At 37.8% G+C, this 21,006-nt stretch overlaps 4 protein-coding genes across 5 annotated transcripts in view; 1 reads left to right on the forward strand and 3 right to left on the reverse strand.

The window, feature by feature from the left end:
- Nucleotides 1-21,006, reverse strand: part of LOC144645318 (vacuolar protein sorting-associated protein 33A-like) — a 70,602-nt gene that overhangs the window by 15,277 nt on the left and 34,319 nt on the right. The window lies entirely within an intron of this gene.
- LOC144645415 (transmembrane protein 248-like) lies at nucleotides 1,621-8,576 on the forward strand. The gene is made up of 8 exons (XM_078504992.1): nucleotides 1,621-1,787; nucleotides 1,894-2,092; nucleotides 2,949-3,195; nucleotides 4,421-4,480; nucleotides 5,059-5,146; nucleotides 5,649-5,820; nucleotides 6,504-6,629; nucleotides 7,850-8,576. The coding sequence occupies exons 2-8, from the start codon at nucleotides 1,928-1,930 to the stop codon at nucleotides 7,865-7,867; spliced, it is 876 nt and encodes a 291-aa protein (XP_078361118.1). The 5' UTR covers nucleotides 1,621-1,787; nucleotides 1,894-1,927; the 3' UTR covers nucleotides 7,868-8,576.
- Nucleotides 10,630-11,629, reverse strand: LOC144645410 (uncharacterized). Its single transcript, XM_078504985.1, has one exon. It carries the CDS (start codon nucleotides 11,627-11,629, stop codon nucleotides 10,727-10,729), a length of 903 nt encoding a protein of 300 aa, XP_078361111.1. The 3' UTR covers nucleotides 10,630-10,726.
- On the reverse strand, nucleotides 11,462-17,061 carry LOC144645363 (histone-lysine N-methyltransferase PRDM9-like). Its single transcript, XM_078504916.1, has 7 exons — nucleotides 16,950-17,061; nucleotides 16,473-16,667; nucleotides 16,317-16,378; nucleotides 14,743-14,959; nucleotides 14,282-14,562; nucleotides 13,315-13,567; nucleotides 11,462-11,754 (listed from the first exon to the last, which is right to left on the reverse strand). Exons 1-7 carry the CDS (start codon nucleotides 17,026-17,028, stop codon nucleotides 11,648-11,650), a joined length of 1,194 nt encoding a protein of 397 aa, XP_078361042.1. The 5' UTR covers nucleotides 17,029-17,061; the 3' UTR covers nucleotides 11,462-11,647.

The raw sequence follows: 21,006 nt of genomic DNA on the forward strand, positions 1-21,006 counted from the left end.
ATCACAGGGCACAGAGGAGTCAAGTTTGTCCGCAGTTCAAAATCTCTACCGTGCAAAACGACCTACAAAAGCCTTTCAAAGCGATCGTGTAAGCCGTACGTGATACAGCGCCGTCTTGCTATACTTGTTTACAGATGTTCTGGTCTGGTGATATCGTATTCGTACCCTCATGTGACATCCGCAATGTTTGTGGGCGTTACCAGAGAGACCAGCAGTAAGAAAGAGAGCAAGGGACGAAAGCGATTTGAGGCGAAATTCCGATCCCTCGTTCCTCGCTCAAAATCAAACGAAACGATCTCATTTTTGACATGTGGTTTAAGACTAGGATTCTCTCCCCATACGCTGTAAGAAAATCTTCAAACAAGTCGCGTAAGCTGTATTTCGGGGGACGAGTTTTAGGCAGTTAAAAATTTGTTTTCGTACAATGTGGACCGGAGGATACTGGTGGCGGAAATGCGTCACGAGACATGTGATGTTGCAATACCGTAATGTGTTTCACAAGTAACTTAGCACTTTGAAGAGAAAACCTTGTTTTCCACTTTCAATTTCTTCGGATTGCGTTGTTCCTCGTCTGGTAAATTTCGCTTTTCCCGGAGAGCACTATTCATATTTTGAATCTTACCGCCGGTCGAAGGATCACTGTTGTTTTGAATTTCGGATTAGTAACGGTTGACTTCATCTGTCACAGCATGGATCTACACACGACTTCCGTTTCCGCCACCAGTATGCTTCGGGCGACATCGAGCCGATCACGTGGTATAATGTTTCGTCCCTTGTCTTTCTTTCTTCTCGGCACTTCGTGCTTCGCTTTCCGGCACTTCGTGCTTCGCTTCTTCTCGGCACTTCGTGCTTCGCTTTCCGAAAAAAAATTTCAGGCGACCATTGTCAGAATACGATATCACCAGACGATCTGCAAACAAGTATCGCATGACGGCGTTTGTATCACGTACGCTTACACGATCGCTTTGAAGGTCGTTTTGCACGGTAGAGATTTTGAATTGCGGACAAACTTGACTCCTCTGTGCCCTGTGTTTCAATTTCACACACCGGAAACACAGCAATATAAAATATTTAATCATGGCTAACGAAAACAAAATAAAGCGCTGAGCGATTGTTTTGGTTTCCCTAGAAAACTAAAGGATAAAATTGATGACCTTGTTCTTGAGGTCGACCTTGAGACATCCTTGCCCACAGTTTAATAGTATCCGTAGTGAAAATCAATTTGCGTTCGTTACCTGAAAAACATTGTTGTTTTAGGGGCCCCAAGCATTGTCTTAAATGGAAATATTCGATATTCAAGATAAATGCTAACGGTTTGTTAACATCCATCTCCTTGTTGGGGTGGGAGGGACTCTGTAAACATCCGAAGAAAAAGGAACAAAGTAAATCTGCTTTACATATTAAGCTGTTTGATCAGCTCTATTTTTTCAATAAAAGAAATCAGTCTTATTATTATTTCGACTATTTTCTAGCACATACATATTTTTTCGTGAGATGTAACGTGACTTCAAAACGTGACTTCGCGTGACACCGGGCGTCACCGGGCGTCCCGTCAACTAGTTTCCAGTTTCCTTGACGTCGATGAAGGATTTTCTTGGCGTGGATACCAAGCCCATTAAGTCAAACATGGCGGTCTTTGGTGATGTGTTATGTGTGGGTTGAATCCATAATTTTACCAAAGAAATCAGTTTTCTTGATGCAGAAGCTTGAAACAATCATTAATACATTAACCTCTGCAGCGGTTTAGGGAATCTTAGGCATACCGTGGCTTGTTTTGTTCAGTTGAGGTATTTCGATTGCGTGGACAACTTCACCCCAGTTTAAAGTTATATTACGTGTCCTAAAACTTCCTTTCACAAAATAACACCTGCAGATTTTATTGTTCTCTCGAAGGTTTCATTTCAAAGAAGAAGTAACAACTGGAAAGATGGTCGACTGCAAGTGCTGCAAGAATTTATTTGGATTCGCGGCCTCTCGTCCGCCCTGTGTTGTTTTCACTGTCTGTCTAGCGGCTTTCGCAATTGGTTTGTTTTCCCTCGGCTATTTCGTTCAGATGTATGGCTGGTTTAGTACCGACGATGCCCACAATAAGGTTTGTTGCAGTTATATAATTTTGGTCTGTTAATGTAAACTTCAAGTTTGTAAACTGTTGGCTATATACACTATAAACAGCAACTGTACGGAAAAAACAGAACTTTCACCATCTTGGATGCAAGCTACATGTAATTAAAAGGGATAAATACACCTCTTAATCTTTCCATATAGTGCTTTCACTTTTCAAATCATTTGATTATTAATTGTATAACGCATCCATAAAAGAAGCAATGCTCAAGGGAATTGGTAACATTATCTTTAAAGATAGGAAAACATTACAAGAGGTAGACTAATTTTGAATCTAATAACATCAATCAATGAGAAACATGTTTTGGCTAAAATGTTTGTTTAATTCCTGATTAAATTAAGGCTCTCGGGAGTGTGGGTGGGTTGCAAAAATTCAAAGCGAACTGCAAACTAGAGCATAAGGGAATGTAACAAGAGACCTAAGGCGATGACATGATCCATCACAGTAATGAACTCTTGATAACAAGTCAAAACAACACTTTTAATTATCAAAAAAAAAAGAAATTGAAAATTATGTGGAATTTCTGGGACTCTGCATATTTTGCTGACCAGCCCCACACAGACTATAGCCTACTATCGACAGCAAAAGTCTGGAAATAACCCCCACCAAAACCTTTTTGAAATTGACAGGAATGTCTTTTTTAGAGGAAGCAAAAAATTCTACTTAGTGGCAAAAACTTTTGCACACATCATTCTATGGAGCGCATGCGTGCATCAATCAAAGTATAGATGTGCTAATACACGGATTTACTTGCTATATTACAATTTAAAATATTGTCGACAGTACCATAGCTCGTTGTGATTATATTTTGTTTTGTTGTCATTAGGAATGGCATTCTTTCTTAGACCACTTGGGTTCTTCTGAATTTTGCATCTTTGGAAACCAAAGCTTCTTGGCCAACGACACAAGCACAAACTCAACCAATATAACTGGCCCTACACCTGTTGGGTTTACAACTGTGAATATACCAGTGCTTCATCTCTCTGTGCACCCCTCAGACGATTTTGGTGCAGTGGTTAACAATGTGACTCATGTAACAGCAGAAATGCCAGCAACACAACTTGGTCTAAAAGGTTTGTACTAATTCTACTTAATCCCACCACACACAAGCCAATTTTTCATAGGCCGTCAAAAACATCTTCACTTATCAGCTAGTGTGCAATGAATTAAGCCAAGTCTGTGACAAGATGAGGTCCTGTCTGGCAATATCTGGCAGTGCTAGATCTTATTTAAAATGTCTTGTTGGGTGTTGTCAGGTAACAGTGATCAGAGACAATTTGACGAGACTTGGTTGTGTCATATTACCAATAAGAAAGTGTTGTTGCAGTCAGATGAGTAAGCATCACTTTCAACATAAAGGTTGTCGAACAGGAGCATGAGGAACAATCAGCTACAATTTTGGACAAAACTGTTAAAAAACTTCGCAAATTTCCACTTATTTAGCCAACAGAGTTAAGTTTTGCAACCCCCTTTCCCCCATTTCAATGTTGTTATTGCTGTAGTGTTTTCAAAACAAAGCCTGTTGAACCACAAACTAAAAAAACAACATTAAGTAGGGGGATAAAATAATTTTACTGGCTTGCAGGTCAGGACATTAAAATTGTAAAAAAAAAGTGTGAAATGTATTTGTTTCAACTACTTTTGTTCAAGATTGTAGTGTGTGGCAAGCTGATAGCCAGACAAATTTTGCCCAAATATTTGACTTCAATAAAAAAATCTCCTGTTCTATGATGAAAAATTGTGCAATGTGCAGCGGGCTTTATAAGTGGGATGCTTTAACTTAAAGGGTCACCATCTACCATTGTATTTTGCAAGCCTCTTGTGCTGTTATTGTTATCACTCAAATGACAATAAAGAATTAAACATTTAAACATCAAATAAACTTAAAATTGATGCTAAACGTTTTCGATCTGTTTGATCATCTTCAGAGAAACTATTTTCAATTCTTAAAAATGTGACATGAAATCTGGTGACAGTTATCTCACCAAATCCGTATTAATTTTCTGCAATACAGAAAGATGGGAGGGTATCATGGTTGTCTATGGCTTTTTAATTCTCCTAAATTGGTCACCAGTAAATTTTAGTATAAAAGAAAGTCCTGTTAAGCAAACCACTGATAAGACATAACAATTCCCATACTCCTCTTGAAAGTTTATTTATTCCTGAAAGTAATCAAATGTAAAAATGATCTGTAATTATGTCCTATGTAGTAGTTGATATTGAAATGAGTTTTAATTAGGAAGGCAAATTAAGGTATAATTTGATTATCATATTAATTACTTCCATTTGCCTACTTAGGTTTCCAAGAAAACTTTCTTGTCAATATCACATTGTCTTTTCTTCAACCATGGTTCATGGGTAGGTAGCATGATTTTTGCCAAATAGAAACTTGATATACCATAAAATTCTGGTTGTAAGCCCCCTGCCTGGTATAAGCCCCTCTCTGCTGGATGACAGTGCTGAACAGGGATAAATGTTGCTTTATTATGACTTTAACACTTAAAAATGTATTTCGATCAACACTGCCATGGCTCTTTTTGAAACATTTTTTTATTCCGCTTATAAGTCCACCTAGATAGAAGCTTCTCCGTTTATAAGCCCACCCAAAACCTCTTATGAAGTTGTAAAAGCCCAGGGCTTATAACCCGAATTTTACGGTATTGTATTCCCACCAACTCTTGTACTTTGCACATAATCTTCTGCATAAAGTTGATTAAATTTATAAATGAGTTTATTATTGTGGGCAAGTATTTTAACCAAAGAGAAACAAATTGTTGAGGAGTCATTTTTGTAAAATTTTTGTTACTTCTTGGAAATTCACTTACTCAAATGCCCTTTTCACCAAGTCCGACAATGAAGTAAACTCAATACTTCTATTTCTATTTTCCAAAAGAAAAGTCCAGTCATGTTAATCATGCTTCTTAATTAATCCACAGATTGTGATAAAACTAAATGCACGTCGATGTATTTGGAGGCTTGTGGATCAGTTACTGTTCCAACTGATATTGTCCCAGATCATTTGCTGTAAGTACATTGACTAATTCTTTTCACTGCATCACATCATACATATAATTGCATAACATCAACTTCCAAAAATAGATTTAAAAAAAAAATGGAGATAAGCCCCTTACCTCCCAAACACAGAGGCGTGGTGGCCTTATGGTTAGCACGCTCAACTCCAGGCCAAGTGGCCCGGGTTCGAGCCCTGGCCACGGCACTGGGTTGTGTTCTTGGGCAAGACACTTTACTCTTACAGTGCTTCTCTCCCCCCAGGTGTATAAGTGGGTACCGGCAAATTTACTGCTGGGGGGTAACCCTGTGATGGACTAGCATCACATCCAGGGGGGAGTAGCAATACTCCTAGTTGCTTAATGCTATGGAAACCAGGATGAGGTCCGACTTGTTGGACCACTTGGCTCAGACAGGCTTTACCTTACCTCACCTCCCAAACACAGGTACAAAAATGTTACTTATGCTTGAATTTGTTTCCAAAATCTTAAATCAATCATGGTCTGTCATTCTCTAGGTCCAGAAGCACTTGCAACATTTCAGCTGCTAACAACATTGTACAAATGGCCAGCATTAAGAAACATGCAAGAACAGTAGAGCAAGAAAGTAAACTGTGTTCCACTGGAATAAAGGCTGAGACAAGTGTGCCTGTGAAAAACCAACACACTACAACTGCAACAATGACCATGGTAAGCAATAGTAAAATTATGATTATTTGTACACTCATACTCAGGGTAGGTTAAAACAACTTGTGAATTATGGCAATTTTAAAGTAAACCATACCTGATTAAAGCTGTTTTTTTAGGCCAAAAAGAGCAACAGATTTTATTAAAATGACTTGTAGTCCAAGATTTAAGATACTTTAAAAAACCAGGGTTTTCATTAAGAAAATTTTGTAATAGCAGGAGAATAGTGTACAGTAACCGGACAATTAAACTTGATAAAACACTGCTGCTCATTCATTAAACATTACTTACTTTTAGTAGTGCTGGAACAGCTTTACATTGTTAAGATTAATAAACAAAATGAATGTTCAGAAATTTACTTATGATGATGGGAATAATGGGAACAAGTGCTGCACTTAAAGATGCATGGTTTGCCATTGTACTTTAATTAGTTAATCCTATTAACTAATTGACCTAAAACTGGTTGATGCTAAACTTAACTTTTATTTGCCACAACTTAGTGTAATTAGCACCTTCATCTAACAAATTATTTTCTTACTGTTAGTACCGTAAGTTAAAAAAAAATGTAGTTTTAGAAGGTTATAGAATTTATGTTGTGACATGCCGGATTATTTAGGACAAAAATAGTTGTTCAGTCCCACTTTGTAAGGCAGGACCAAATAACCTGTCAGATTTTTTTCTTTCAGGTCGATGCTTCAGCTGTTAACTTAAGACTTCAGTACTCTAGTTACTTCCTGTTTGTGATGGTCATCACCTGTGTGCTTTATGGAATGATCAAAGGAAGACCAGCTAAACAGAGCTTTAACAAAAAGGTATTTGCCGCAGTTTAGTGTACGGACAAATTACCGTATTTATTCGATTAAGCGCCCTGGGCGCTTATTAAATTTTTTTGGTCCTTGGGAGTGGGCGCTTATTCGAGGCGGGCGCTAATTCGAGGCTGGGCGCTAATTAAATTTTCACGATTTTCAGCAAATATTAAGTTTATTGTTGTAGCAAAACAATGAATAATAATGGGTAATAATAAAAGGGGAAGACGTACCAAACCAAAATTTTAACTGTTCATTGAAAGATTCTGTAAAATAGTAAGAAAACTCGATCATGGGGGAAGTCTTCTTAGTAGTACATAGTCAATTTCAATAATCAATACTCCTCTTATGGTTTTCATTTTTTTTGTGTGTGTGGGGTGGGGGTGGGCGCTTATTCGAGGCTGGGCGCTTATTAACTTTTCCTACCTTCAGGGTGGGCGCTTATTCGAGGTGGGCGCTAATTCGAGGTTGGGCGCTTAATCAAATAAATACGGTATAATAACTACAGGTCTGTTCACTATTGTCTTGAGAATTATTTGGCTCAGCTTGTGTAGATCATAATAATCAAGTAGCCTTCTGCTAAAGGTATGGCTGAGAGCATTTAAAAACTGGCCATGGGTCAAATGGTGTAGAAGTTGCCCAAAATTGTATTATATTTATAGTTAGAGACAAAGAGTGTCATACAAGAATTGTATTATGTCAGGCTGTTGATCAATACATTATTTGCTTGGTCAGTGTGTCTTTATCTGATTTTTTCTCTTTCTTTCTTTGTTTGTGTGAATTTGTTCCTCTTGCCGACCTGTTATTTCTTTTCATTTAATGCTAATGTCAACTGGCTGCCTGGCTCCACTAGCCCCTATGGTTATTCCAGGCAGCCAGTAGTCTTACTTTATTTAAATTTTACTTTTTGTATAAATAATTATTTTTGAAATGGCAAGAGTGCATTTAAGGTTGTTGTTGTTGTCAGTTTGTTAGTTAATTATTCAGTTGGTCCGTTGGTTGGTCTATTGGTCCATTAGTCAGTCAGTCAGTCAGTCAGTCAGTCAGTCAGTCCGTCAGTGAGTCAGTCAGTCAGTGTTGAGAAGTGAACTTATGTTCATAAATTATAGGTAGTTCATAAGTTATAGGTTAAGTGCATACATTGTGTACACTGTACAATGTATACACTATAGACTCAAAAGCCTACTTATGTTAATATTTTTTTGTTTTGTTTTTTATTGTTACAGACAAACCTTCCTCTGTGATGTAAAAGATGAAGAGATGATACGATATGAGATCTATCAAATCATCACATTCGTCTTCATGCATGTTCATGGTGACACAGATACATACTAGTTATAACTTATAGACTATAGATGTCTACAATTCCACACCTGTAAATAGCTTTGCACTATTTTATTATGGTCATGGGGAATGCTTATTATAATATAGAATTCATGTTGTAAAATAAAATTTAAGCAAGTTGAAAGTAAGACATCTTTTTACTTTTTGTATTGGCACAAAAAACATGCCAAGTCTCAAAGCATTTTTTGCCTGTTAGGAAAGTGAAAGTTAAATAAGCCTGGCAAGAAAAGACATAAGTCTTGTCACTTTGTCACTCGCTTTTCCCCACTTTGTGGTTTGTATTTGAGAATTAGAAATGCGGAAACCGCTAGAACCAGGGAATCATGACGCCTAATTTTGCTGTAATAATTCTATTAGGTCAAGTTTAAACAAGGCACTATTCTTGCTCTTATTTCCATGTCAAATGCAATTAATTAAATCTTTGTATCAACATGATGCTAGTAATGGTTGTAGAGTACTTGTTATGCAAGTGTGGTTTGATGCTACTTGTAATGCTGAACTTGCTAACATTCAAGGCCGAAGTAGGAATAGTTGTATTGTTGGGGTTTTTTAAATATCTGAATATGGCTTTAGTGTGCTGGATTAAAAAAAATATGATTTTTGACTCAACTGCATGTGAGGTTGATCTTAAGCTGGTGCTTTAAGATCTTTTTAAGCGTCTACCCTGATTTATACATTTATTACATTGTGCTTGATTACAACCATAGTAATTGTATCAGTTGCTTTTGTTTTGTATATTACGTATTTAATATCATTGCGATGGTAAATTAATAAAAGAGTGGGAAGAAGTTACGAAAATAAAGTTAAACAAGAAATTCCTTGAAGTATTCGTTAATGATTAGACCAAACGAACAGACATGACACTATCTAGAGATATTTTATACATATCAGTAAATTATAGTCTGGTATCTACAGCCCCTTTGTATTTATAAAAAAGAAAGAAAGAAAAAAAAAAAACAATAATCAAGTTATGAAAAACAAAACGTTTTCGACTCGAAGGTCATCATAAGTGATGATGACCTTCGAGTCGAAAACGTTTTGTTTTTAAAAACTTTATAACTTTTATCCCTTTTTTAGCCTTTTTAAAATTATTTTATGAGCAACATTATGACAACAAGTTGTGAAACTTTATTAAAAAGTGAGAAGGGACACGCCCTAAAAGTTTGGTTTGATAACTGGTAATAAAGCGTGTGTTGTTGATCATAGAACACTAATCCAGGATTAAAAGTTAACTAAGGTTTAATTTCTCTTATACAAAAGTGTTTTTTTTTTGCTAATATGTTGTGGAGTTTGAGATAAGTTGACATCAAAACTGAAGGACAAAAAATATGAACAGAAAACCGGACTGAAAAGTAATAAAATTGAAATAAAAATTCATGCTTAGATTAGCTTATAAATCGTTCTAAGGACGACCTGGCTCTGAACTTCGAGGCTTGAATGTTCATTAAGCGACAGTCCACCGATGGAGGACTTTATAAGGCGCGGCAAATCGAGGAAACGTTTCCATAAGTGTTTCCTCGTTTTACATGGTTCCATGCAGCGCGGAAACACGGAATGTTTCTACGAGAAGCAGAAGCAAATTTTGCTTCTTGGAGACGAAAATTAGCTCTGGAAACATGCTTCCAGTATGGCAAAATTGGGAATCATGCGCGCGTTACGAATGTTTCTGGAATTATGTTTTCTTCTTTTTCTTTAGACGTGCCGTGTTTATTAAGCGCATATCGATACGGACCCACCGTCTATTTAGAGTTACATATTTGCCATTTTGCTTTGCCTCCTTATTTGACCGCGCTTTCTATGTGATCAGTCTATGAGGGGCCTGATGGGGTAAACTGCAGGTACTGGGATTTGCCTATTTTTTCACTTGAAAAATGATACTTGGGCAAGAAAACACAGAAAAGGCGCTGGGAAATGAGCGCTGAACACCGCATTAACAAACAAACAAAATTCGGCAAATATCGCAAAAATTCCGAAAATACTGCAATTTCATAGTAAGCTACCATAGAGGCGGATTCATTGACCCGAGGGCAAAAAACGAGGCGAGAACGAGTGGCGGGACCGCGGAAGCAATGACACGACTTTTAACTGGTTGTCAAAACAGTAAATTTGCGGATTAAAATGTTTGACAAAATATAGGCTGTTTTAGCTTGCTTCCGAAACAACCAGAAACTTCTAAAAATGGTCGGGAAACCCTAAGAAAACGCATCTCGTATGTTTGGAGAATACCGCAATTAATGATTAAAATTACCGAAATACCGCATGAAAAATTTGCCAATATCGCAAACCCCAATGTCCTCTTGTAGCATGAAGGAAATTGTTACTTCGAAATTGGATTCAATGGAAAGGAATGCTAATCATTCGCAGGTTATGAGAAAATATAGGCAAATGAGTCTATCAAATCAGTTTGTTAAAATACTACTTGTATTTCTCGAAAGAACTTTGAAAAAACCTTAAATACAATTGCAGTTCTACTTGATAATATGGTGCTAACATTTCAAAAAAAGCCGTAAAATCAGCTTAGAAAATCCTTCAGAGTTTTGGAGTGCGTAGAGTTGGTATGTTATGTTCTGTGTGTACATGAAATTGTTTGAGATTACTTTTCACCTTTGTGAAATCGATCTGTGGTGCTTAGACAGAGCACGGAAGACGCGAAACACCTTTTCGCATTGCATATAGTGATCTGGCCTTTGACCTGTGTGAGTGCGGAGGTGCATAGTCAGATGACTAAAGGTGTTGAACGCCTTGTTACATTGCGAACACTAATATGGCTTTTTGCCTGTGTGAGTACGGAGGTGTGCGGTCAGATGACTAAGCTGGTTAAACGCCTTGTTACATTGAGTACACTGATATGGCTTTTCACCTGTGTGAGTACGGAGGTGCGTGGTCAGATGATGAGGCATGTTAAACGCCTTGTTACATTGAGTACACTGATATGGCTTTTCACCTGTGTGAGTGCGGAGGTGCGAAGTCAGATTACTAAGCTGGTTAAACGCCTTGTTGCAATGAGTACACTGATATGGCTTTTCACCTGTGTGAGTACGGACGTGTCTGGTCAGATCAATATACTGCTTAAACGCCTTGTTGCAATGAGTACACTGATATGGCTTTTCACCTGTGTGAGTACGGAGGTGGCTGGTCAGACTGTGGAGCATGTTAAACGCTTTGTTACATTGAGTACACTGATATGGCTTTTCACCTGTGTGAGTACGGAGGTGCGAAGTCAGATTACCAAGTTGGCTAAACGCCTTGTTACATTGAGTACACTGATATGGCTTTTCACCTGTGTGAGTACGGAGGTGCTTGGTCAGATGTTCAAGCCGGTTAAACGCCTTGTTACATTGAGTACACTGATATGGCTTTTCACCTGTGTGCGTACGGAGGTGTCGGGTCAGATCACCAAGCCGGTTAAACGCCTTGTTACATTGAGTACACTGAGATGGCTTTTCGCCTGTGTGAGTACGGAGGTGCTTGGTCAGATGAATTCCCTGGTTAAATGCCGTGTCACACTGTGTATACTTGTATTGCTTTTCTCCACTGTGACTTCGAAGGTGTGTGGCTAGAGACCTAGCGTCGCTAAACGCTTCACTACATTGCGTGCACTGGTATTGCTTTTCATCTGCATGAACCTGGTGGATGTGCATGTTAAGATGATTAACTGTCATGAAGTTTTTCTGGCACTTTCAACATTCCCAGTTTAAATTCCTGGAAGAACAGCGCTTCTTATGTCTTTGAAGAAAGTTTATTGATGTGTACATTCTCTTACAGCCCTCGCATGTGTAGGCATTACCTGAAAAATAAGTAGCAAATTTCTTTAACAAAAAAAAAAATTGAAAATGTGGAAGCAATCAGAACCGATCATTACAAAAATTGCATTTATTTTTTGCAAATGAGTGACATTAAATTATATTTGATACCTAAAATGAAATATTCACCCGGAATTTCTTCTTAGCTAAAGAAATTATAGTATCAACTTCAAATCACTCAAACTATCGGTGTAATAAATTTACAAGTATATATTTTAGTTACTCAAGTCGGCAACTGATATTGCTTTTTGTAGTACGCTTTTCTGATAGGTTACTGAAATCAGGTAGCTTACGAGTAATTATTGAAAATGGTTCGCCTCGATTGATTTCAACCCCGATACAGTAATATCGTAAAAATTCCAAATCACCTTAACCAGCGCCTTGTTCTCTCTTGTGTGTAATCGAAAGTAAATGGCTAGGACGGAGTTACGTGTACAAATGTCCCACCTTATGCATGCCCCCTATCTATAACCCCCCCCCCCCCCGGCTATAAGGTTCTACCGTTGTGTGCCCTAACCTGCGATCAGGCGTTTTGTTTTTCTCTTTCCACCCCCGCGAAAAAATGAACGCCTAATCACAGGCTAGTGTGGCCCCAGCACTTTGCTCTGACGAAACTTTTACGAAGGGCTGACGTTCTACACGTCAGCTTTTCAAAATTTGCCAGGGCGGTTTATTTACCACTATCAACTGCAGCCAGTTGATAATCAACTAAGTGCTCTACTTGCCCATTGACGCATCACAAAAGTTTATTTAACTTTGTCTAGAAAAACAAATTCCACTTATGACGGCCCAATGACTAGTTGTGTCTACGAGACACGTCTGCAGGTAATCATGGTACAGTCAACTCTCTCTAAGACGGACACCGTCGGGACCGGCCCCAACTGTCCGTCTTAGAGAGGTGTCCGTTTTATAGAGAGTCGAAGTAACCTGACACCAGAAATTTTGAGATGATAAAGCTGAACGGCTATGCACAACGGATACACGTCTGTTTTAATTCGCTTACTTTAGCAAAACCTATAAAGTGGAGCAAAAATAGTATCAGAAATCGACTCATTTGCTCATTACAAACAGTAATACTGTAAGTATAAAACTATCTCTTTGGTGCCCATGCGCAGAGAAGTAATACGTTATAGTGGATTGTTTTTGGTAAGTTTGGTATTCTAAAGGCGCTGACTTACTATGATATATGTCGATACCATGTTTTGAAGTATTATTCACTAAAAAATAACTTTTTGTGCGTGTCCGTTAGCTGTTTCAAGTGTCCGTTGTCCGTCTTAGAGAGGTGTCCGTCTTACAGAGAGTTTTGGTACAGTAAAATGACTGAAAAACGGCAGGGACCATCACCAGGTGTCCGTCTTATGGAGGTGTCCGTCTTATACAGGTGTCCGTTAAGAGAGAGTTGACTGTAGTTGTTATTAGCACAATAGATCTACGACTTTGCAAAGTCGAATACAGCTACCAAGATTCGCCTGCATTCGCCTGCTGTTTGTGAATCTAAAGTAAAAAATTTAAGTGAGAAAAGGCTTTTGATATTATCGATTTACCTTTTCTTTCGTTTGCTTGGTCATCAAAGAGAGAGATCCCCAAATCTTTAGCGTAACTCTCTCCATACCATACTAGCAGTTCTTTTCCTGGGTTTACAGGCTTGTAAGTTCTGTAGTAGATCTCGCCTCTAAACTGATAGGCTACCAAGTTCTGTTCGTCCTCGCAACGAGAGCAATTTACAAAGCGCATCCAGTTACTCTCATTTTCATCTCGACCATCCACGAAATGACTGAACTTGCCATCTTTAACAATCTATAAATTAAGTAAAAGTTTAACTGTTTCGATAAACCTTGTAAACGGTTTAGGTATTTTCATAAGGCTTGCCGGTGCATTCTAAGTTCTTATTCTTCTCGACTGTTGACATGAAGCAAAATATAACATTAAAACTAAAAAAATTATGAGGTGCATTATGTTCTACATTATGATATTAACAGACCAGTGCATGCAACTGGCACAAGATGTTGCTAGCTTAAGGACTGCAATGGCAATGGAGGAGTGGGAAGCAATATTCGTTATCGCCTTTGTGCTACAGAAACCACTTCACGCTACTGGAAGATCCAGGCGCTGGGTCTACGGCTTCCTTGGCTTGAATGCGGACTTACTCTTTATCTTATGTTACTGTTTATCTTACCAACTTGCAGCCCTTTTGATAAATTCATACGCTCGTGCGTCTCATATTGCTTATTACAATTCATTGGCAATTAATAAACAATCATGACAAATAGTAAAGAAGTTATAACTGAATAAAATCGAGAGCCAAAACGACGATGTCGGATCAGTGTGAAAGAGTCAAAGACCCCATATAAATGTTCGCAGTAAGGAAACCGTATATAATCACAAGACTGGACAAGTGACAAAAAGAGTGTTATTTGAAAAATAGACATTCTCTGCTGGACTAGGAGTGCCTCCAACGTTAATATACATGTAACTATCGTCTGGATCGTTATCTTTTTTTTAATACACTACCTCCCACATGTAACTTGTATTTGTTTTATCTGTTATATGCTGCCATCCTATCTTTTTTCCTTTATATGGACCAAATCGTACTCCTTTTGGAATTTCTGCTGTACTGAAAACGCCTAAACCTGCTCCAGGAATTGAAGAATTGCTTCTTTCAAGGACTGTGGGTAGTGAAGCCACTGCGGAGGACAAGTTAGAATTTCCCTCCTGAGTTCTGTCTTCTATGATTTGCAAAGGCCCATGTACTGGACAATCACCATAGTGGAGGTCTTGACATTCTTCACAGACTAAAAGGTGCGATAATAATTGAAATTTTAAAAAGAATTGTTCAACAAAATATTGCTCCCGAACAAAACCAAACGTATTTTACAAGTAAAGTAAAGACATTCTTAGCCTATCCGCGAATGTTCGCTATATCCGCGTTTTTGAGCAAAAAAGCAAGTTGCACTCATCGTCTATAAACTTACAGATGTAGTGGTCATCATCGGGAACTTCAGCCTCGCAGTAGGAATGCTTTTTTCCTCGAGTAGCGTACTGAGTACGTTGCTCTGTTGACTTTTTCTTTCCACTTTTTGCCCCTTGCTTTCCAGAGATCGATTCTTTTTCTACTAAATTGAAGTCCAGTTCTTCTCCCAATCTACCAAGCTCATCAAATGCGCTAGAGTCATTCTCTTCGTTCTCCACCTGTATCGTAAACCACAGGAAAACAACTGAACCAGAAAATTAAAGAACTGGTGGCTCGTAATGGTTTATATATTAAAGAGGTTTTACCAATAAACAAATTTAAGTCACCGTGATGTCAAAAATCGTTGCCATAGCAACGTCCAAAGTGGTCAAAGATACCTTATATTTGACTTTGGAGGCTAAAATCTCAAAAACTAGACGGTGAAATGTTTTTGTTTTTCATATATCACAATGACCTCAATTTGTTCATTTGTAAAACTTGCACAAGGTTATACTTAAATATTTTCCTAAACATCATTAGTACTTTGAAATAAGCTTCACTGAACTTTTTACGACCTAAACAAAAAGTAAAGTGCGACCGCTCTTAAATGCAAAGCAAGGTACGTAGCCCTTTCGATTCCAGTTAACCTCATTTAGTCACCTCATTTAGACACGAAAGAACACCAATTTTTCTGTATACGAACATTTCTGGCCACTTTACCCCCTCAGTATCGCTCCGCCCCTTTTTTCCTCCCAACCTCTGTAAGCTGACACTTATGCTTGGTCTTATAACATAATAACGGTGTCTATTTACAGGAGGTCCGGCTCCTTTCTAGCCCGAGCAAAACACATAATTAAAGAAAATTATCATTATCTAGTTCGTAACTATGCACTGACAAAAAAAAACTAGATAAATCCGTATTTATACGGCGGATAATTAGAAATTTTAGTTTGAAGAACGCAATCAAAGTGAACTGAAAAAAGTCCATTAAAGCCGGAAAAAGTAGCCAAGAAAATGAACGGGCACCTCGTTCTTTTGCTCTCAGCTAAAATCAATATTGCAGATAGGGGACACACGTTGCGCGCAATGTTGCAGTCAGAAAGTGTCTCAACGATGTCCAATTAATTTTAGGGTTTAGCCTCGCGCTTGTGTAAATTAGATCCTTATCATTAAATTATCATTATCTAGTTATCATTATTAAAATTATCATTATCTAGTTCGTAACTATGCACTGACAAAAAAAAAAAAACTAGATAAATCCGTATTTATACGGCGGATGATTAGAAATTTTAGTTTGAAGAACGCAATCAAAGTGAACTGAAAAAAGTCCATTAAAGCCGGAAAAAGTAGCCAAGAAAATGAACGGGCACCTCGTTCTTTTGCTCTCAGCTAAAATCAATATTGCAGATAGGGGACACACGTTGCGCGCAATGTTGCAGTCAGAAAGTGTCTCAACGATGTCCAATTAATTTTAGGGTTTAGCCTCGCGCTTGTGTAAATTAGATCCTGGCATTGCACACAATACGAACACAAACGTTTAGCAATACAAATATAAACGTCAGTTATAGCTACTTGTAACAGGCAAATTATTATTACCAATTTACTTGGTTCCTTTCTTCCTTTTAGGACAGGGACGGTCTGAGGTTTTGGTCTAAATTCTGCAAAGGATAGCAACAGTCACCTTTTAACTTCGGAACAAACCATTTCTTGTTCTTATGTGCATTTTCACAAGTATTAAACTAGCTGAGCTACCTGGAAGAAAGCGTTTTATCATTTTCTTTCGTTTTCTAACTTCTTCTGATCCTGGAACCCAATCTTCATCACTGTCATCACTGCTTTCACTTGAACTTTCGCTCTCACGGTCAACGGATAAGGTCTTACGCTTTTTAGCAGGCGTTTTTCGTGGGCGACTTGGGAGTCCAGCTGGAATTGCAGGGACAGGAAGTCCTGAAGAATGAGAAAAAACCACAAGTATTTCGTCTTTGCAGATACGTTAGTCAGTTACGTAGTACATTAGTCGAAGTTGTTAATTTGAATTGCCTTGCCACCAGAAAACTTTTCCCGTACAAATCAGTGAACTCAAAATTCTCATCAGTCTTTCTATCCCTGCATGGCACTTTTTTTTTTGTCCCGGGTTTTGTATAGTACTATAACTTTAACTGAAAACGCACGCAACAAATTCCATAATGGACGATTGTTTATAGTCTACTAGTTATAAAAAATACTCACCCAGGCTTTTCATGAATTCATGGTTTCTCTTTATATTTCTCAGTCGCAAAAGCTCGTATTCAGACAATGTTCCACTCATCTCACCTTTTCGCTTCTTCTACTAATCTGAACTAAAAAAAATATAATTCGGTTTTACCAAGGATTGGATGACCTATTCTTGGTCTACATAATTGTAAAAATGCTCTAAAGTAAAACCCAGCCGATGGACAGCAAACTCTGTCTCATTCAAATTTGATCAAACAGAACATTTTATTTTAGAAACAACTTTTTATCCCACTCTTTGACAACAAATTTACACAGTGACTCACGGTTTGAGAAAGCTGTAGTTTTCCGCCAGTTATGTCAAAGAAGTACGGAAACAACAGGAAAAAAAAGGCTTTTCAGGCAGCTTCACAAATGTTTTGCACGGCAGTTGTTTTTGTTTTGCTAACAGTATAAAAGCCCTTTCATTTGTATAAATGCAAACATTTTACATTGTTTGACGCAGTGAAGATTCCAGCCGAATAAACTTTTCGCCCTCATTGAACTTATTTTTAACAAGCTTACCTTTTTCCAGCACTGACAAAATTTCAGTGGCCAAAGCCCAGTGATATTCCAAGTTTCTCCTAACCGGCGTTACTGTTTTGAATAAGAACAACTTCACTTTTTAGGGATTTTCGAGGGAGAAAATTTGCAAAACCGCAAAGAAAAAAAATTCTCCGAACTCATCTCGAAGGAAAAAAAATCCCTCAGACAACGTCATCAGCTACAAAACATCTGATTGGTCCGCTACTAGCAAGAAGAAGAAAGGGCGGGAAAATGAACCCGCGGCCGCGGGAGGCATTTACAGCATTTTTGCCTTTCCTGGGGTGGAGTGGGGAGATGATACAATATACCAGGTAGGCCTAGACACAAATATCCCAAAAAAGGCTCTAAAAATCTATCTGGAAATTCCCAGTTTTTCCCCTAAAAATCCCTCAAAAAATCCCTAAACATCCCCAAAATTTTCTAAAAATCCCTAAATATCCCAAAATTTTCTCGGCTCTCCCTTTAAAAGAAATGGCACGGTACACATTTTCAAAAGGCACTCAAATGGCTCAATTCCCTTGGAATGATGGGGTGCATTAGAAATAGGAAACACGGATTGCAGTCTAATAGTCACCAATAAGTAAAGAATGCGACAAAATTATCATTTCATAGGAATTTTAAATAAAGCGGCAAAGAAAATAGAACAATTTTTCTTCCAAATCATCTAAAAATCCCCCCAAAATCCCATTTTTTCTAAAAATCCCCGAAATTTCTAAAAATCTCCTGATGCTCTAAAAATCCTAAAAAAAATCCGGCTTTTTGTGTCTAGGGTTTTATAGGTTTGCAATTGCAAAAAAATCCTACAGAATTTTTAAGTTATCTCCCAATTAGCCACAATACTTCAATGGAACAGATAAAAAAGCGATATTTGAGAGATCGAAAAAGGATAGAGTAAACTTTTTGAAAATAGTTAGGGTCTGGCAAAGACGGGTCCGCCAAGGCCAGGGGGTTCTGCTGACACCGTTATCGCGAAGTGGGGACGCTTTTAATTTATTAATGCCACAAGTCAATCACTTTAGTGTAATAGATTAGAGTAGTACATAGTTTTTTATTCTCTCCAGTGCAAGGTTGACTTTGAAAAACTGTTAAAATATATTTCGGATGTCATTACTAATGACATCTGTCCACCAAATCTCATATACAATAGGGCCATTTATCCAAGTTGGTGTGATGTCTTACGACTTAACCGACTAAATAAAATTTTTAAAAATGTAGATGTAATTCCTATTCCCGCACTTAATCTCTAATCAGCTCACCCTTCACTAAGAAGAAGGCTCGCATAGAATTCAGAGATACTGTCTTAAGCACGATTCTGAGGCTTTTGTGAGCCTCATTTTTGGAAAAATGAATAATTAGATCAAGGCTTACTTAGATCTACTGTGCTTTATATTTAAATACAATATAATTTAATAATCTGATGGAGGAATATTAATGCATTGGCCACACCCTTTTTTAGGGCATCTGAGAATTGGACTGGATATAAGGAACAAAAAACACAAACAGTGAAAATTATGTATGTTTATTATAGCTAGCTAGGTATTTGAATTTTATTACAATTTTTATTCATATTTCACATTTAAAATTTTACATTAAACCCATGCTACAAAACACCTTTTGCAGATAATATTTATTTAGATTTGTACTGGTTGTCAGTGTAATAAAACACTGCTTGAAGGTGAGTCCAATTTATATAGACCTACATGTATAATTGTATGTACATAATTTATAAAACTTTCTCAACAGTAAATGACCCATATACTCTTTACATGTACTTATTTTGCCCAGTTAACTTTGTGCCAGGGATTCTGATAATGATTCAGTGTTACTACCCTACAGCAATAAGTGCACATGTGGTTGTTCCTCTGTGTGATTATTGCAATAGGATATTCTTTGCATATAGCAAATTAAAAATACTCAGGGGCACCCATATGAAAATGTCTGGGGTGATCAATAATCCCAGGCTACTAAGGTTTTTAATCTACATAATTACCACCACAAAAGTTATCTGGAATATATCTCCTTTTTATGGTATTAACTATAAGCCAGAAACAACAACAACAACAACAACAACAACAACAACAACAAAACATTAGGAACTACTTTTTGGAATTGACACCTGACTATGGGTGAAAATAAATTTAAGACAAGAGTTCCTTTCAAAATTTCCAACAATCACCCTAGTATCAATTGTGGAATTCCCCCCTCTCCCATACAAGGGGAAATAAACCAATAACAAAACCAATCAGTGTCCTGACATCAAGTCGCTTTGTGTGGCAAAGAATTGTTCCACTTCATGTCTTAGTAGCCCGCCACAAAAGGGAAAGCTAACAATGTACATAACAAGTATTTATCAAGTTCAATTATGAATAAGAAGAGGTAGGATTAGTTGCCTTCCCTTATTAAAATTCAAAGGGATACCAATCATAGTTGAGTAACACAAAATTCACCTGACAGTATGTAAAACTACATATTAATTTTTTTTTAAATCCTCAAAAAAAAAATCCTAACTGTTTAATCTAATAATCGACTTATCAGACTGCAGTGTGAGCCCTTGCAAACATGTCACACCAGCTTTATGCCAGAAGTTGAATGATGCTCCTTATAAATTCTTAGTTGTGGCCAAAAAAGCTGGTTACACTCAGTCTATTTTTTATAAAACTATAAAACAAGAAGAAGGACAAAACAACTTCAGAATAGATTATGCTTCTTTTTCAACCTCGTTCCCAGGGTCTACTCCACTTTCAAAATGGTGGCTGGGCGTTCTTACATCAACTCCAGTCCCATCCCTGCGAAGCTGGCACACCAACCATCTACGTGGTTAGGGGTTTGCACAGGTCTAATAACCCTAGCCTGATTCTCAGGGCCGGGTTGTTCAAAGCACGATTACCGTATTTACTCGAATAAGCGCTGCCCCCGAATAAGCACCGCATCTGGGACAATAAAGTTAATAAGCGCCGCCCCCGAATAAGCGCCGCAGTCTCGATGCGGGGCTTATTTGAGAAATTCCGTTTAACTAAAAACAGCACTACAAAGCAGCTCTAAAACAAACATGTTTTCATCAAAAGCGATGTTTTGTAGTTCGAAGTAATTGTTTTACTGCTCGCACATTAGTTTTTCTATCCAACATTCTTACAAAACGTAGTTCTGTAAATGTGTGAAGGCCGCGAACTTTGCCAGAACAGCTAGCGCCACTTCTCTCTTCAGCAAGAGACGAATACTGACAATGCAAAGATACTATTTTCGATAACTACAAAATATAAGATTCTTTATGGCGTCCAAATTTTAAATAAGCGCCGCCCTCAAATTAGCGCCGCCCTCGATTAAGCGCCGCACTTGAGGCGCGAAAAATTGAATAAGCGCCGCGGCGCTTATTCGAGTAAAATTATATGGTAAGCTAATCCAGGATAAGTGAATATATTGTCTATAAGTGTCGCGGAGTAAGAGGTGAGACATGTTGGATTGGAAATTAGTGGAAGAAACGCGTGAGAAA

The sequence above is a fragment of the Oculina patagonica genome, chromosome 3 (genome assembly GCF_052425735.1).
Source record: "Oculina patagonica isolate OP01 chromosome 3, crgOcupat, whole genome shotgun sequence".
Lineage (NCBI taxonomy): Eukaryota > Metazoa > Cnidaria > Anthozoa > Scleractinia > Oculinidae > Oculina > Oculina patagonica.

Excerpts from the sequence above, each read along its gene's own strand:
- LOC144645415 (XM_078504992.1), top strand. The coding sequence starts at position 1,928 with ATGGTCGACTGCAAGTGCTGCAAGAATTTATTTGGATTCGCGGCCTCT. Across the intron at positions 3,196-4,420 it reads AACACAACTTGGTCTAAAAG|GTTTCCAAGAAAACTTTCTT; the intron begins GTTTGTACTAAT and ends TTGCCTACTTAG. Across the intron at positions 4,481-5,058 it reads TCTTCAACCATGGTTCATGG|ATTGTGATAAAACTAAATGC; the intron begins GTAGGTAGCATG and ends ATTAATCCACAG.
- LOC144645410 (XM_078504985.1), bottom strand. The coding sequence starts at position 11,629 with ATGACAGTTAATCATCTTAACATGCACATCCACCAGGTTCATGCAGAT.
- LOC144645363 (XM_078504916.1), bottom strand. The coding sequence starts at position 17,028 with ATGAGTGGAACATTGTCTGAATACGAGCTTTTGCGACTGAGAAATATA. Across the intron at positions 14,563-14,742 it reads CGATGATGACCACTACATCT|TCTGTGAAGAATGTCAAGAC; the intron begins GTAAGTTTATAG and ends CGCACCTTTTAG. Across the intron at positions 13,568-14,281 it reads ATACAAGTTACATGTGGGAG|ATTGTTAAAGATGGCAAGTT; the intron begins GTAGTGTATTAA and ends CTTAATTTATAG.